Consider the following 17588-nt stretch of genomic DNA (forward strand, 5'->3'; position numbering starts at 1 on the left):
ATAGTTAATTAATTAATTACTTTAGATTATTAATACATAATTAATCAATAATTGTACATATATTTTTATCATTTTAAATGATAATCTTCTTTTTGAGAAATTTCTTTTTTATTTTTGCGTTATTTATTAATCTTTTACTTTTATTTTATGCTGTTTATTTGCTTTTACTTAATTGGCAATGAAAAGTATTATAAATATAATTAAATAAGTTAAACTATAAAATGCTCTACCAATAAAACGTTTTTATATAAAATCATATCTTCTTATTTTTCAAACCAATTCTTAAATGTTATTTTTGTCATTTAATATTTTAATAAATTTTGCTTTTTTTATTTTACAAAGCAATTGTTATATCTTATTTTTTGAAAAACTATAAATTTTAAACGATATGCGATATATTTAAATTTTCTTTTATAATATATGTCAGAGATATATACATTGAAACTATATTTTATTGTCAAACTATATTTTGTCTAGTAATGACGCATTTTTTGGGGCTTAATGATAAGACTAAATTTGTCTTCTTCTAGTTCCGGTCATGTAAATATTTTTTTATAAGTTACGACTGTAAATTTTTTTTTATCGGCAAAAGTGTAAATTTGAAATAAATAAAAAAAAAAAGGTAATTATCAATTAGGGTACGAAAAAATACATAAGAGCTTAGTAATAACAGAGTGTTCCAATAATGCTCCCCTTTATTAATAAACGTTCATTAAACAGAGGGGAGACTTTTAAAGTCACGCGTGTTAAAAAAAGTTGCAAAAATTATTATAATCATAACTTTTTTTAATGACAATGACAAAAAATATATATTAGCAAAAAATAGCTATAGAACAATTAACCATAAAAAAAAGGCTTTTTAATGTTACCACTAAACAAAATTATCTATACCTCAATAGTTTAGAATTCCAATTTCTTCATAACTGTTAAATAATGATTAACGCAGTAAATTTCATACCATATAAATTTACTAAATAAAGACCATGTTTCAACAGTAAAGCAAACTAAAAAAGCAATGACAACTAAAAAAAACATCTATTTTTAGGATAATTATAATCAGTTATATAAATTTTTTTATAAAGTTATGACTTATATTAGAATTAAAACATATAACAAATCTGAAAATAGTCTAATTAATAATTGTCGTAAAAATTGATAACAAAAAAGTTATTATAGTAATCTTAAACTTATCATGGTATCGTATCCATGGTGATATCGTAGAATATCTGAAAGTAATGAAAAGCTGAGTATAATAAATAATAGATATATGCAAGGTTAAATTTCAATTAAAATATAAATATTACCATCTGATGGGTCCAAGAAAATATAATTGGTAATTAAAAAAAAGATATGTAGCTTAATAAATTCTAATATTTACATTTTCAAAGTTTTTTTTAAGACCTAAGTAAATAAAAAACTATAACAAACCCTGGCCTAACGTTATTATTGTTACCAAGGTTACTTGCATCTCCATGTAAGACATCATATGCTCTTCAATTTTAATATATACATCAGCTGCATATTGCAGAAATAGTTTCTTGCCATAAACTGTTGAACAGAAGTTTTGTCTTACTGAAGGTTCATAATTGTAAAACTGAGATAATTTAACATGATTTCTAACCAATGTTGCTTGTTCAGCGTTGCGCATCAATAATATCACCTCTTGGAAAAAAAGTGAATAAACTGTAGGATCTAAGTTAGCTGACATACTTGATGTAACTTCTAAATGATTTTTTGGGTAAATGACTTCACTGAAGCAGGTGGAGCAACATTTTCTCCAAGGAATACAACTTCAACTTCACTAACTATAGTTTACAAATAAAACATTAAATTATGTAAGCAAAGTTGATAACTATATTATTGCCAAAATTTACTGATGCAATCGGGTCAGAGATAACCAGTTGATAATGTTGGGGAATTATCTTGATCTGGCCTAAGATTACCTACACAGTAAAAAGTTTGACAGCATATTTTAAAACATGGCGTCCTATGATTTATTGATTAAACCAAATTATCAGTAAATAAAGCAAAGTAAAGAAAGGCATTATAAATATATCTAATATACTTAAAAAATTGATATTGGAGTTACAATATATAAAACTTCCTGTAAATAATGCAGAAATACACGTTTTTTTTTTATAAGCGTATGAAATTTTTGAAACAGGTTCGGGTATGCTTAAGCAAAAAGTTAAAAGAGGCTCAAAAGTATGCTGAAGCTTTAGCATATTTCTAATAAAATATGCTTATTTCAATACTTTCTAAATTGTGCGCGTCACTAAAGGTTATGGGTATAAGAAAAATAAAAAGTTGACTTAAGCTCTGTATTTGCTTTGGTTTTAATGTTAAAGTTAATGTTGTAGTATAATAATAAAAAATAAAACAAATATACTATATGCAAATGTTATCAATGAAATCAAAGAAATGAATTTCGCATTCCTTCTCGTCTAGACCAATAAAGGTGTCATCTGGAAGAATTTTGTTGGCATCCTCATTTATAGCATCACCTACCTTCACCGGTTGAATATCACTTTGATTTCCTATGGGTTGATCACTGCCAGGATCAATGATGGATAGTGGGGCACTTTGTAACTAACAAGGCCCTCTGGTCATTAAACGCCCAGTCATCATCCATCATTTCTTCCTTTGCTTGTCATACTTCGAAGTGTTTAAAGCTTTCCATGCTTCCCCTGCCCAATTATTAATCAAAATTCGTCTCTCTTTTGTAGTATAGGGCATTTAATTACTAAACCATCTATCAGAATGATCATCTCTATATAGCCATTTTTGATGTTCAATGGCAATAAGTCTTTTCAGAGTGGCAGCATATCCTGCGTCATCTGGTTGCCAAAGGTCAGTAGCACTTGGTAGACCGTACTAGTGAAGTCTTTTAGCAGCAGCCACAGCATCTTTAAAATCCTCCTGCATCTGTCCCTTCAAATTGTCCAGCAAAAAACAAATTTATCAATTTTTTATTCTTTGACAAATGGAAGGATTGTTTCATCACACCACTGCTTACATAAGTTTTGATCTAAGCAAGCATTTTGTTGGAAGTAAACGTGAATATCTTTGTGGCATGCTAACTTTTCGTCTTTTGAAATGCGTTTTCCTTGACCTCTAAAAGTGATGACTAGCTTTGGTTACTCTCCTTCTGGCCGAAACATAAATTAAAGGGAGTGTTTTTTTTCCAATCCTGAGCTCGGTTGTGAGATGCATCTATTATGTGTTTCACCTTGACCCTTGGGTACATACTCGTAAATTTTCATGAACAACAAAGGGATGTGGGCTCTGGTCAACATTGCCATTTCTGTAATAATGGTTTCATTTCTTTCTTATGTTTCTTTTTGTTTCTTTGTTTCGATCTAATTTTCAACTCTTTTTTTTTGTAGAAATCAAACTATAAAATGGTGTTTTATTTCCACGTTTGGATCAATGTTCAAATGTATATTTTCAGGAGCTATTTTAGACTGTTTTCGATTGCGTTTTTACGGCAAATATTATTTTTTTCGCAAAATAAACGCCGATTTTCCGCTAAAGTTTGCCGGAACGAGGGTGTGGGGTGGGTGTTCCACCACCAAAATTTTTTCCTAGAATAGACCCTAATTTCTAGCTTTACTCCAAAGCCAGGAAAAGTTAGCAATATGACCTTTCGATCTGGCTTGTAAAAATTCTTTGTAAAAAAATTCGTATAGTTCAAGATATTTTGTGGAACGTCTTTCCTTTAGAAACAGCTTGCGATAGCATAATTTGGTATTTTTAATAATAGTTTCATTTTTTTTTAAGCTATCGCGAATACCGACTTTGTATTACACCAAACGACTCTGCTATAGTTTCTTGATTTGCCTCATAACCGTAGGCGTTAATTGCTTCTGCTTTAAAGGCAGCATATTATTGGTGGCGTTTCTTACCAGCTAATTTGGTAGACTCTTCACTTTTTTTCATTGCACTAACAACTTTGTTGACTATGTTATTGAGCACATCTTTCACTTAAGTTCTTCGTTACTTTTAAGAACTTGTTATTGTGAATGTTTACTTTGAAGAAATTGTGATTGTGAATGAATTAGCAAACAAGATTTTGTTTGCTAATTCCATGAGTAACTTTAACATGAAAAGCTAGTTCTTGTTGGTTTTTAAATAATTTTTCGCAATGTTTGCATTCAACACTAGTTTCAACAACTTCTAACGGCAATCGGATTCGGCTTTTAACGGCAATCGGCAATGTAGGCTGCTTTCTCGTTATTCTCTTTGACATTAATATTACTATTTTTAACAGTATCTGAAAATAAGACTTAGAAATAAAATAAACATTTTGAATATGGCATTAAATAAACTACACATTAAAAGCGAGAGAGAAAAAAAAGGAGAGAGAGAAATAAAACACTTCAGAGCGACTCTTAAGCTTTATGTTTTTCTGTTCAAATATTGAGGTTTAGGTTTTGCAACACAATGACTTCATTACTTTATAAAGTCGTAGCATTGCAAAACATAAACTTCGATTTTTGTTGTTTTTGTTGGTTTAAATTTAGAAATATATATAAATGTTTTAATTAAATAAAATTTAAATCTTTTAAATGGTTTATCGAGGCTCAGGAATATGCTTACATATGCTTATTTTTTTTCAAATCTGAGCCTCCATATGCTTAAAAGCGTTATGCTTATTAAAAAAAAATAACATGTAGTGAAAATGGAAGCAATCTACCTTTCATTTATGGCAACATAAAAAACGTGTTTCATCAAGAGATTTTTTAGCACAATGTTGACAAATCTGGATCATTTCTTCTATAAAATCAAAAATTAAAAATTTCTAATAAATATATAGTCCTTAAAAAGAAGCATAACAAAACATTCTTTTGACTACATCCAGCAGAATTTTTTTGTCTTTGTCTATTCCTTACTATTTTTTCTAAGAGAAAATATAGTCTATATTATAGATACAGAGAAATATAAAATATAATAAAATATACGTAAATTTATGTATATAATCTTACCTGTCCACAAACAACAGTTTTTAGTAAACATTTTTTGCTCGTTCAAAACCTTCTTTAAATGTTCTAAAGACATTCAGAACATATTTTTTAATTGATCGGATGAGAACCCGCATTGATTCTGTGGAGCCCCCACAGATATATATATAGGGCCCCGTCCTACATATAACTTACTACTACATCAAATTTTTTTTCTCTTGAGGACCCTGTCTATGCTTATCGATGTTGGGATTTTATATTAGGCCTTTCTTAGGAGGCATATATACATATGCTTATATACAGTCATTTCATGGTTTATTATGTTTTATATGGCCACAATTTAGCAGAGATTAAGAATGTATCCATTACAATTACAAGGGCAGATCCATAGTAAGGAGGGGGAGATGGGCGATCCTTATATGTTTTGAATTTTGTTTTTTATAAATCTTTGTATTTAACACATATTTTAAAACTAGTTTTCAAATAACATGCTGTGTTAAATAAAAAGATTTATAAAAAACAAAACTCAAAAAAAAATGTTTTTTTGTTTGTTTTTTGTTTTTAATTATTTACCTCTCCAAGGCCCGAGGGGCTCACTACAGTCGAGGAGGCTACTCATTTTTTTTTTCAATTTCTGTGTTTTTATCGTGGTAGAACCCTCTCTGAACTCTTTAACTCCGAAATACAAACCTTTACGACCAAGGCCGCTGCGCGGAGAAACTAAGTTGAGCGCAGTACTTCCAGGGACGTGGTGGGAGTCGAACTCCGAACCTCTCGCTTATAAAGCAAGCGCTCTTACCACTACAACATTACCCTAGTAAATTAGGGATGCTGATTGAAAGTGGCATTAAACTTTATTAACATTGTGAAGTGAAAATATGGGGTTGCTTGCTTACAAATCATTAAAACTGAAAATCGACACTAATAATAGATTATATATATATATATATATATATATATATATATATATATATATATATATATATATATATATATATATATATATATATATATATATATATATATATATTTATATATATATTATTATCCGAATTATACAACCTTTTATTCAAATTCATGTTTTTTTTGTTCGCAGTCCGTTGTAAATTGTCGCGGAGTTTTGCAATTGATTTTTGATTACCTTCCATATTAGCTAGATTTGTTTAACTTGTTGAAAAAATACCTTCATAACTAAATACAGTTTTCAATTGATTGATTAATTAATTTACATTTTTCAATAACCATCTTTTTTTGAAAAACGAAGAAGGGAATTTTCATATGAAAGTCAATACGTAATGCAACATTAATGATAAAGGACTTATCAAATAAAAATATATGGAATGCATAAAATATAATCTAACTTATGATAAGAAATATACGAAATGTCTACTTAAATAAATCACTTATTTAATTTTAGACTGATCATTTAAGCAATTCGATGCTGGCTTTTAATTTACTTTGCACAATTTTAATCAATAGTTTCATACAGTGCCGTGGCTAGAAGGTCGAAGCTCCAAATAAAACAAAAAGTATACAAAAACAAACAAACCGGTCGTAAGTTCGGATCCAAATTCAAAAAACTTTCCATAAATAGGTATTACCAAAAAAGTAATCACGGGTAGCCAAGCCACGGCCCTGGCTTCATATATAAATATAATATAATTTTACTAATACTTTAAATAACTTACTACAAATATTGCCTTGGTTATTGGTTCATAAATTACAAAAGTTTGAAACTTATGTAACTTATTTAACGAAATGCACCACGAGAAGGTTAACCATAGGACTTTGCATTTCATATCTTTTGATTAAGGAAAAAAACATTCAGGTAAAAAATTATTTGAAAATTAAATATATAAAGATTAAAAAAAGAATCTAATTTTTGTTAAAACTGATTTTACTTTTTTATTCACTAATAGCTAAGGTTGATTCCTATTCAATTCTGAATCACTTTTTGGTTCACATACATAAACAAATAAAAAAATAAAAGAAAGTGTATAAAACTTTTATAAATACTTCAACAATTGATAGCATGTCTTTTAGCAAGTTCAAGTTTCACAAAAGGAACTGGAACATTAGAAGAGTGTTGTTGAAGTTTTTTAGGAAGACCTTCAGTTGTGCGTGTTGCACCTTTCGGACGTCCACTTCGAGCAACACATTGAGGCAACTGTATCTTTTTTAAGAAAGAATCTAAAATAAACATTTGAACCTTACAAGACTTATCATGGCTCATGCTTTGATTGCTTTTTTGAAATTGCAGATAAAAATTTTAAATTTATATTTACTTTCAATACTTACTTCATTCTCCACAGCAAAACATTCTTCTGGGTGTGGTTGTGTTTTACTAACAACAGATTGTTCTGATGCCCCATCTCTGATTAAACTATCCTTTTTCTAAGGGTTTCCAATTAAGTCTTCTATTTTTCCACTGTAAAGTAATTCCTTAACAGTTAATGACGATGTTGGTGTATCCTCAGGCACTCCTGCAATGGAAAAATCTGGAGATAAGAAATTATCAGATGTGCTTAAGTCTATCTCTTCAAGCTCATTTACAACCATATTTTTTCCCTGTTCCCAACCCTTTTGCAATTCTTTATGAATGCTCATTCTCTGTTCAAAAGCATACCCAGTAGACTCTGATACTAGAGTTGCTATAGATGAAGTTGCCTGAAGAGCAAGCTTGAATTTTTCATTCTGAGAGTTTTTTTTTTTGGAGCTACATGAAACGCTAAACAAGATTCTTCAGTTATGGCATCATAACTCAGCATTCAAAGAGATTTATTTCTAGCAACTGGCGAACAGCAAAGATATGGCAACATGGCGGATCATGAACTTGCGAAACATACAATTACACGAGTTTAAAAGTAACTTTAAGCAAACCTTCACTGCTATTAACTACATAATTTTTATTTTCAACTAGTAAGACATTGACTTTGCAACGCAAGGTAATTTGTTTTAGTACTTGATCAAATGCATAGGATGTAAGAATTCTCTTGCAATTTGCCTCAGCAAAATTAGAACCAAACACATCAACACAAATTTTCTGCATTTGAAAAATAGTTTTATGGTCTCTTTCATTTCGCATTGAAGTTGACAAAACATAAAACATATCAAGGAAGTTTTCAAACGTACTATTAAGGTCAATAACCTCTTTTAGTTTTCCGTTGAAATTTTCTAAGCGATTATTAGTTGTGTTCATAAAATTTGAGCAAGCATAGTTTAATCCCAAAACCCACTCATTACGAATATTGTGCCAGTTATCGTTAAAATATTCCAAAACTGTGGTTGGTGCTGAAGAATTAAATACTTCATAAATTTCATTATATTGTTCTTCTGATTTTGCATAAGCCAATTTCTGAATTTGCTCAAGACAGGATGTATGTTGTCCACTTGTTATACCAAGCTTAATAGTAGTAATTTCACGATTAAAAGATCTATGGGTACAAAAATATAAAAATATAAATTTGAATGCACAAGATGTAAAACCAGACTACTTAACATTTAAAGACAAGAATGATCAGAATCAAAATCAGAATTCAAACTTAAACTTATTTTAGACTACAAGACATGTTGGAACTCATTATTTGATATGATTGATCATTTTGTCAAGTTGAGCAAATGCTTTAAAATGGCTTATAAATACATATTATTTATCAGGGGCGTGGTGGCTCTAAAAAGCCCATGCGGGATTTTTGTTAAAAGGCCTATATATGCGGGATTATACCATATATGCTTGATGTAAAGGCCCATACGAAAAAAAAATATACATATATATACATATATATATATATATATATATATATATATATATATATATATATATATATATATATATATATATATATATATATATATATATATATATATATATATATATATATATATATATATATAAGAACTGACCTTATTCTAATAAATCATTAATACAAACTAACAAGTTGAGATAATACTATTTGTAATTAATAGTATTGTTTGTAATACTTCAAAATAAAAAATGGCTACAACACGATGTAGCGACCACGTTTTTGTGTTGATTTTCTTAAAACACAACTTTACCGCAAGCAAATACGATTAGTATTTTATTGTTTGAAGAACATAGCCCAACACAAAATTAAAAATCAAAGATTTTAATTTTTCTATTATTATATAATGATATATATTTTATTGTATAATAATATAAATTTTTTTAAATTATACATAATTTTATTCTAAATTAAATATTGAAAATCTTGAAAAATAAGAAATTCTTTTTATAGATAGTTTATGCTTTTGTTTAGTTCGGTGTTTTAACCTTTCTTAACATTTTCGCATAAACTCACAACAGCAAAAATGCCGCTCTTAAAATGGTGCCGTTATTGACATAATTTAAACATAAAAGTTTTTATAACGTAGTTTTATTTAGCAGTTACTTAATTGAAAAGTATTTCATATCTTTAAAAAAATGCTATTTTATTGTTTTTTCATTTCAAAAAAAAAAAAATAATAAATAAATAGGGAAAATAAAAAAATTTAAAGCCATAGAATCTTTATAATTCATTTTAAACTTACCTATAAATAATAGTAATAAAAATGTGTCGTAAATATATAAAGTGTATGGTTGTAATATCAAATTTTATTTTAAAATATTTGCGGTACTCCCACACCTCAATTAAAATAAGTTCGTTAAATAATATGGTTTTACGCTATTTTTAAAAGGTTATTTATGTTATACATATTTTTAAACTCGTAGGAGTTACATATTAAAAACTTGTGCAAGTTATTTTAATTGATAGCGGGGAGTAATTTTATGGTTATCTTAATTGTTATTGACATGTATAAATACTCATGAAAATTGACTCAGTGAGTAAAATGATATGAGTAACAGATTTACTAATAAGATATTTTTTTTATTATAATATTTCAACAAAGATTCGAACAAAGCACTTAAAAGGTACTTTTTTTTTTTTTGTTCATTTATAATTGTTAATGTATTCTAAATTTTGTTCAATTTTAATTACGTGTGTATTAGTGTGTGATTTATCATTTTGAAATTTTTTTTTCCAGAAAAATATGAAAAAACAGAAATCCGGATGGGAAAAGAAGAAAGAAAAAATTCAAGCTGAGTTAAAGATATTGCAATCGGGTCAAAAAACTCTCCCTGGATTCTTTGCATCATCATCAACTACTCCTATACCATCTGATTCCAATGATACCTTTGAAGCAATTACAGACGAGGTTTCTAGTCACATTAATTCAGTTGACTTTTCAATTTCGAAAACGTCAGACCATATTAGTATTCAATCCCTCCAAACATTGGATAACATAGATGATTCAATTAAACTTTGGCAAAGGCCAGCAACGGGACAAGAGGTAAGTTTTATAACTTGTACCCATCCAATTCAACCAAGCTCTGTAAAGAATACAGTATCCAGAGGTTATAAACGCAATATTGATAACGAACAAGATGAAACTGTACGTACATGGCTCAGCTTTAACCAGAAGAGAGAGAAATATTTTTGCAGTGTATGTATATGTTTTAATGGTGATGCTAACAACATTTTCGTGACTGGATGTCCGTTAGACCCAACCGGAAGATCACACCATCTACACAACATTAATAGACATGAGCTATCAGTTGCCCACTCTGCAGCATTAGACGCATTCTTTATCTCTAAAGCAGGAAAATCCACTCGTCACCTTCTAGACCAAGGGATTAAAACAGTTGTAGACCAAAACCGTTTTGTTCTTAAAAGCATAATAAAAGCATTTCGCACTCTTGTTATGCAAGGCCTACCATGGCGTGGGCACCGAAACGAAAATGCTACCGCCATTTTGGAACCTTATTTGCGGCATGGAAACATTCAAGCCTTGTTAAAACTTCTTATAACAGTGGATCCAATGCTTAATGAACACTTGAGGCAGCTTTCAGCCAACGAAAAGACATCGCAAAAATGTAAGTTTGGTAAAAAATTTGGTGCAGTTGGCAGAGGATCAAAAATTACCTGGCTTAGTAACGACACCTTTGATGCACTACTGAAAGTTTTCAATACTCAAATACAAAAGCGAATTATTAGCCTAATAAATAAAAATGGTGTTTTTAGTATACAAGCTGATTCAACAACAGATATAGCTCTGTGCAACCAGATGTGTCTTGTAATTCGTACCATTCAGAAGCAACACCAAGTGGAAATCGCTGAATACGTTTCTTACATTCCATTACACAATGTCATTGAAGAGAGGTTGATTGATATGTGTGAAATAACTCGTGGAAGAGCAACAAATTTATTTACAGACATATCTAATATGTTGGACAAAACAAACCTTGACTGGAAAGCGAATTGCATTGCGCACTGTTTCGACGGTGCATCAGTGATGACAAAGCTTGCGGACCATTTTCGTGAAGCTACTCAAAATGTGAATCAACACATTTGGTGTCATTCTCATCGTCTTAGTCTTGCTGTTGTTGACCATTGTAGCCTCATTGATCATCCTTCAATTCAGCAGCTGTTCTCTATGCTTCAAAACCTATTTAACTTTGTAAACGCAGGTTACAAGAGATGTGCAGTATTTGTGAATACAGTCAACGGAAGCAAGCATAATCAAGGTGGAAGTAGAAAGCTGGCTAAGTTCCTTACGCATAAGTGGCAAGGAAGATGCAAGGCTGTAACTAGTTTAATAGGTAGATTTAACAGTGAGGATGCCGAGAAGCAAGTTAACGATGGATTAGTTGTTCAATTAATCTCTACTTTGGATTTAATTGCCGCTGACTCTGATTTCGATGTGGAAACGCGAGGAACTGCCTTTACGTTTCTTCAACAAGTTCTACGAAAAGAGAGTATAATTTTAGCTATATTATATTCCCAGATGATGTCTCACGTGGATGAGTTAATGGCAATAATGCAGTTTCGAGATAGCGATTATTCCAGCGTGAATCAATTAATCTCTGCAACCCTGTTGAAATTGGAAGAAACTGGAAAAAAATTTGACCACTTCTGGAGATATGCTGATTCATATTGCAAGGTAATAATATCAATATTAAATTACTTTGAATTATCTTGTTTGATTGCTTCATAATTATTTAACCTTGTTAAAAGAATATTTTGATACATATACATTCTAATGTTAAAATATTTGCATGTTAACTATTATATTTATAGGTACTTTAAAGAAATATATATGGTATCATGAAATTAGATCCTGAAAACTCAGAGTTGAAAAATGATTTAGAACGTTTAAGTATAGCATACGGGAACGGTGGTGGCAGTGTCCGTATGAAACAGCTATATGCGTTTCCGAGATCAACATTTCAAGAAATACGTTCTTTAATATTCGGTAATATATTGACAGAGATGCGTGCTAGATTTAGTGATAAAGGATGCGAAGATTTGAATACTTTGTGTTCAATTGTATGTCCAAATATGCTGATTTGTAAGACTGACAAAGAAATTGATGCGTACAATTTCAATACATATATTGCAAAATTCCCCTCATTGAACAACATTGATTGTGTTAGTCTTGGACAAGAACTCAAAATACTTCGACTCTATTTGAAAGCTCTTGGCTCACGTCGAATCGGGATACTAAATGACGACAATGAAATGGAAGATAGCGAAGCAGAAAATTCAGATAACGAAGAACGCGTATTGGCAGAAAACGACTACAAAACAGGAGCTCATAAAGAAAAGAATCATCTTGTGCACCAATGTCTTGTATGCACTTACAAGTGAGTTTATCATATTTTATTATGTGTTCAGTTATTTATTATATTTTAAAATTAATTATGGTTATTTTTCCATACTTTAGATATATTCTGCAACGGAGAGCATTAGGCGGATCTTTGGCAATGAAAAATACGTTTCATATATATCACCATATTTTGACAATAAGTGTTGATATTGATGAGTGCGAGAGAGTATTTTCCGCTCTTAAACATGTAAAAAACAAGTTAAGAAACAAATTGACCCAGGAACATACGCGAGATACGTTACTATGTTACTACAATGCGGATATTTTAGAGGAAATCCCTTTAGATGAAATTGTTAATATATTTGCAGCAGGAAGCCATGAACGACGCCGCCTTCTACTCGGATAGTTTTTTTTAATATATATTGTATATTTAAATATGTATTCCTTTTTTTAATCTGTCTGAGGACAGGATATTACGGAGTGAATTCTTTATTTAACATACAATAATATAAACTGTATAAAAATAAAAAACTTTATTTATCATAAAACAAGTTTATATCTGTTTCGAAACGTTACTAAAATGCAAAACATGAGTTCGATGCTTATTTATATAAAACTTAATTTAAAATTTAACAACAAAACATTTTTCTTAAATGAATTAAAACGCTATACAATTACTATATTGTAATTGTATTGCGATTTAATTTATTAAAGAAAAATGTTTTGGGGTTAAATTTTTAAATTAATTTAATTTAAGTTAATTTAATTATATAATAATAGCTATTATTATTGTTGGGTATGTGGACTTATTTAAATTTATTTCGTCAACATTACGATCGTTAAAAACCATTTATGGGTTCATAATTTTTCTTATGAAAAAAATATATCATAATACGTCTTAAAACATCTACTTTGTTTTCAGAGCAATATTATTATTATGCAAAATACTAATATAATTGCGCTCAAAACTGAAGACTTTATATCAAGTGATTAAACAGAAATAAACAGAAATATTGTAAATAATTGTGGAATTTCTATAAAATTTTGAAAAAATTAAAATTTGCCAAAAGGCCCAAATTTAGATGAAAAAGTGAAAAGCCCATGCGGGAATCCCGCATAGCCTCTAGGGCCACCACGCCTCTGTTATTTATAATACACACACACACACACACACACACACACACACACACACACACACACACACACACACACACACACACACACACACACACACACACACACACACACACACACATATATATTACTATTTTACTTTACTTAAGAGTGTGAAATAAGCAGAGTAACAGAGATGCATCTGGAAAAGCAGCACGTAATACACCTCTTTCTGTCATGTCTTTGTCTGTCATGATAGCATTAGTCTTAGACCACAAAACATTGTTTCTCTGAAATGCTTCCACAAACCAACTAAAAATAATTAAAAAAGAGTTTTATATTGTAATAAAAAACTTTTTCTATGCTAATCACATAACTTGAAATAGTGCAAAAAGAGGAAGTATCATCATGAAACATCACTGGAGAATTCCAGAGTCTTGCAGAGTGTACTCCCTGGTTGTAATAAGAAAATAGGATTGCAGCTTTAGGTACCAGGATTGTGTTTTCCAATGTAAGCTACACAAGATGTTCTAAGTCACTATAGTACAGTAAATATTATACAAAATTTGGAGCATTTTTTGAGAATATTTATTCCTACATTACTAATGCATGTATTGTTTGCCTACATAAATCAAACCTCAATGATTCTGCATCTTCATTTGTAAGTAAACCTACAGCGGCTACTTCACTTTCACCTATATAATAGCATTAATAAAAATAAAAAAATTATCAATATTGCAAAATATATTGATAGTTTTTTAACTAAAACACAAAATACATAAAGCAGTATACTAACCAGCACTATCTTAACAAAGTATAATATAAACAACCATTCGAGTTTCTAAAAGTTTATATGTTGCATCCATACATATAAACTCAGGATATGCATTATATGCACTATGCATATATAAATCTTGAAAAAAAATCCCTTTTAAAATCCCCTCTGGATCTGCTGAAACTTCAACATTTGCATCTAAAAATATATATTTAATAATATTTTTTATGTAAATAGTTTTTACTTCTTTTTGAGTACATGAAATATACTTTAAAAAAATTAGCATAATCTGCAAATTTATTTTTATGTTGAGCCATTACTAATTAAGAATTTTGGGTAAGTTTTACATCCATTTTTCCACACTTGTGTGGTTTGGATGGTTCTCCATAGTGATATATAAATGCCACTATCAAAGAGTTGAAGCAATTTTTACAACTAGATGACCTTCCTAACGTTAACATGAAGCAGGTTGTAATGAATTATATGTTAAGAATAGCAGGATAACCTAACCTGGTCCTGAATAGCTTATTTTAATTTAAAGTTTTTCAAAAAACATTTTTCATTAGCAATTTACGAGATAATTAAGTATTAAACTTGTTCATTCAACATTCAAATGCAAATAATTCTTCTCTATTTCTAGCACGCAAAAATGAGACTACTTTAGATACAACTATAGTTCTATTGTAATAACAAAGCTTTTAATAGAAACTGCTTGAATAAAAAACCTTTTTATAATGATAAATTTGTCAAATAAAAATTATTTTAAGCATTATGGGCAACATTTTTTCAAACATTGTATGTCTATCAGCATTAACTTTTAACCATATTTTATGACTATCTGCATTTTTTAGGCGCATTAAATTTCAATATATTCATAGATTAATAGTAAACATAGCAATAACAGTGCAAAAGCATTTTAAAGACTACTTACTATATTTTTCTTTTAAAGTTGTCACAAAGGTTGTGATATCATTTCAGCTATCATTTTTGTGAGATAAAGCAGCAATATTCGACATATCTCTAAGAGTTATAACTTTGCCTGTTGAATTAATTAATTCCTTTTGTAGCAGCTTTTTATTTGGTTTTAAATTCATCAACTCTTTAGCTTTATGAATAGCATAGTCTGGAAGCTTTTGTTGATTAGGCAGGTGTTTATAGAGAATCTGATGGATTTTAAAAAGAAGATTTGAAAAAATAACAAAAATCAAAGTTGTTTATCTGTGAGAAATACAATCAAGTAATATGAAGAAGTATGATAAAATAAATAAACTTATAACTTACTTCAGAAACTTCATGATTGTGATTATTATCCATCTCTTGCAAAACTAATGACTGTCCATCTTCAGATGCTTTAAAATGCAGATAGAAAGGACAGTCTTTTTTAAAATGCAGGTAGAAAGGACAATCTTTTTTAAAATGCAGGTAGAAAGGACAGTCTTTTTTAAAATGCAGGTAGAAAGGTCTTTTTTAAAAGTTCTATAATAATTAGAACAATTTTAACCATTTTAAACATTTTAACTAGAAAATCAGACAAGAATATATATTAATAGCAAACTAACTAATATAAAGTAAACTTCTAATAGTTGTTATAACATATAATAATAATAAGAATGTATATTTGCTGTTTGATTGAGTTGATATTTAGCAACTTGATATTTTGCACCTGAACTTTTTTGTTTTGTTTTTTGATTTTTTAAATTTGTTTTATAATCATTGCCTGCCCTAACCAAAACCATTTGATATGCTCCCTTCCTGTTCTCCTTAAATCAATTGATGTGTGTACACTCCATACACCTTCTTTCTAAGTCAGTCTAATAAGTGACTGGGGCTGATATTTGATTGGTGCTGGGTTTGATAGAACATGGCCGGGGCCAGGTTTATGACCAGGGTTGCATTTATATTGATTGATCCTATAAGCATACTTTTTAAAATTAAAATTCATGTTATATTTTATACAAATGTGTATATATCATCATCATCATTATTATCTCCTGAAGACTTAGGGTGGTTTTACTATTCATAAGGAAGGGGGGCTCAGAGAGGGCTAAAAAAAATAAGATAAAAAATTATCTCACTTCTGCTCAGGGCTCTCAGTGGCTAGTGAACTTTGACTCAGATAAAATAACGATAACAAATAGCTTTTTCAGCTAATCGTGATTGCAATAATCTAGATCTTCCTTTATATACGAACAGTAATTAACTCTATGAGTCATTTACCTTGTCTCTTCTAGGATTATCTCATTTTTCTGATCTTTTCTAGAAACCATAAATCAAATCAATTGCAAAACTAGCATCTGTAAAGGTTGCATCTTTTTATTGTGCTTGTCACTTTCTTACTCCTGGATCTATTCTTTATCTCTATAAATCTCTAATCAGTCTTCGTATGGAATTCTGTTGTTATATCTACGGCAGATCTTAAAATAATACCCTTTCTCTTTTACATAAGGCGCCAAAATGCATTGCAAACATATTTGGACCTGCTCTTGCAGACAATCTCTTACCATTGTCAAATGTAATGTTGCTTCTCTTTCTCTTTTCTGTAAATAATATAGTTGCTGCTCCAAAGAGCTAATATCTCGTGTGCTATCTACTAAAATTAATTCTTGTGTTATTCGTTATTTAATTATGTATCATCATTTTACTCGGTTCCTAACACCCTATTCACATGAGCGATGTTTGGCGGAACATTATTCCAGAAGATATGTTACTTCAAAATGTTCCTTCCAGCATTCACACATAAAATCAGCTTGATGATATAATCACTTAAACAGTCATTAACTTATGTAATCAGAATTAAATCGTCATAATAGAACGATTTTCTCTTAAATAAAGTTATACTAAATTATTTTTCTTTAGCGTTAAACAGTTTTCCATATAACTTTGTTTCAAATAATTAATATCAAGAGGTCAAATGAAATGCCCATAGCCTGGTGGATTTTTTGACAAACCCAAAGTTTTCAAGCTTTAGGTTGGTCAAAAAGACTTGGCTTTAAAATAAAAAAAAGGATTTGAAAGACTGGAAACATGAGCGATTGAAGAAAATTTTGCAGAAGTGAAATTTTAGGAATTAATTA

At 29.6% G+C, this 17588-nt stretch overlaps 2 protein-coding genes across 2 annotated transcripts; both read left to right on the forward strand.

Annotated features, from left to right (window-relative positions):
* Positions 1–9780: 9780 nt before the first annotated feature.
* LOC136080360 (uncharacterized) lies at positions 9781–12014 on the forward strand. Its single transcript, XM_065796976.1, has 2 exons — positions 9781–9891; positions 10005–12014. Exon 2 carries the CDS (start codon positions 10011–10013, stop codon positions 12012–12014), a length of 2004 nt encoding a protein of 667 aa, XP_065653048.1. The 5' UTR covers positions 9781–9891; positions 10005–10010.
* An 83-nt stretch (positions 12015–12097) lies between these two features.
* On the forward strand, positions 12098–13159 carry LOC136080833 (uncharacterized). The gene is made up of 2 exons (XM_065798091.1): positions 12098–12663; positions 12744–13159. Exons 1-2 carry the CDS (start codon positions 12125–12127, stop codon positions 13030–13032), a joined length of 828 nt encoding a protein of 275 aa, XP_065654163.1. The 5' UTR covers positions 12098–12124; the 3' UTR covers positions 13033–13159.
* The last annotated feature ends 4429 nt before the right edge of the window (positions 13160–17588 follow it).

Source organism: Hydra vulgaris, chromosome 05, assembly GCF_038396675.1.
Source record: "Hydra vulgaris chromosome 05, alternate assembly HydraT2T_AEP".
Classification (NCBI taxonomy): Eukaryota; Metazoa; Cnidaria; class Hydrozoa; order Anthoathecata; family Hydridae; genus Hydra; species Hydra vulgaris.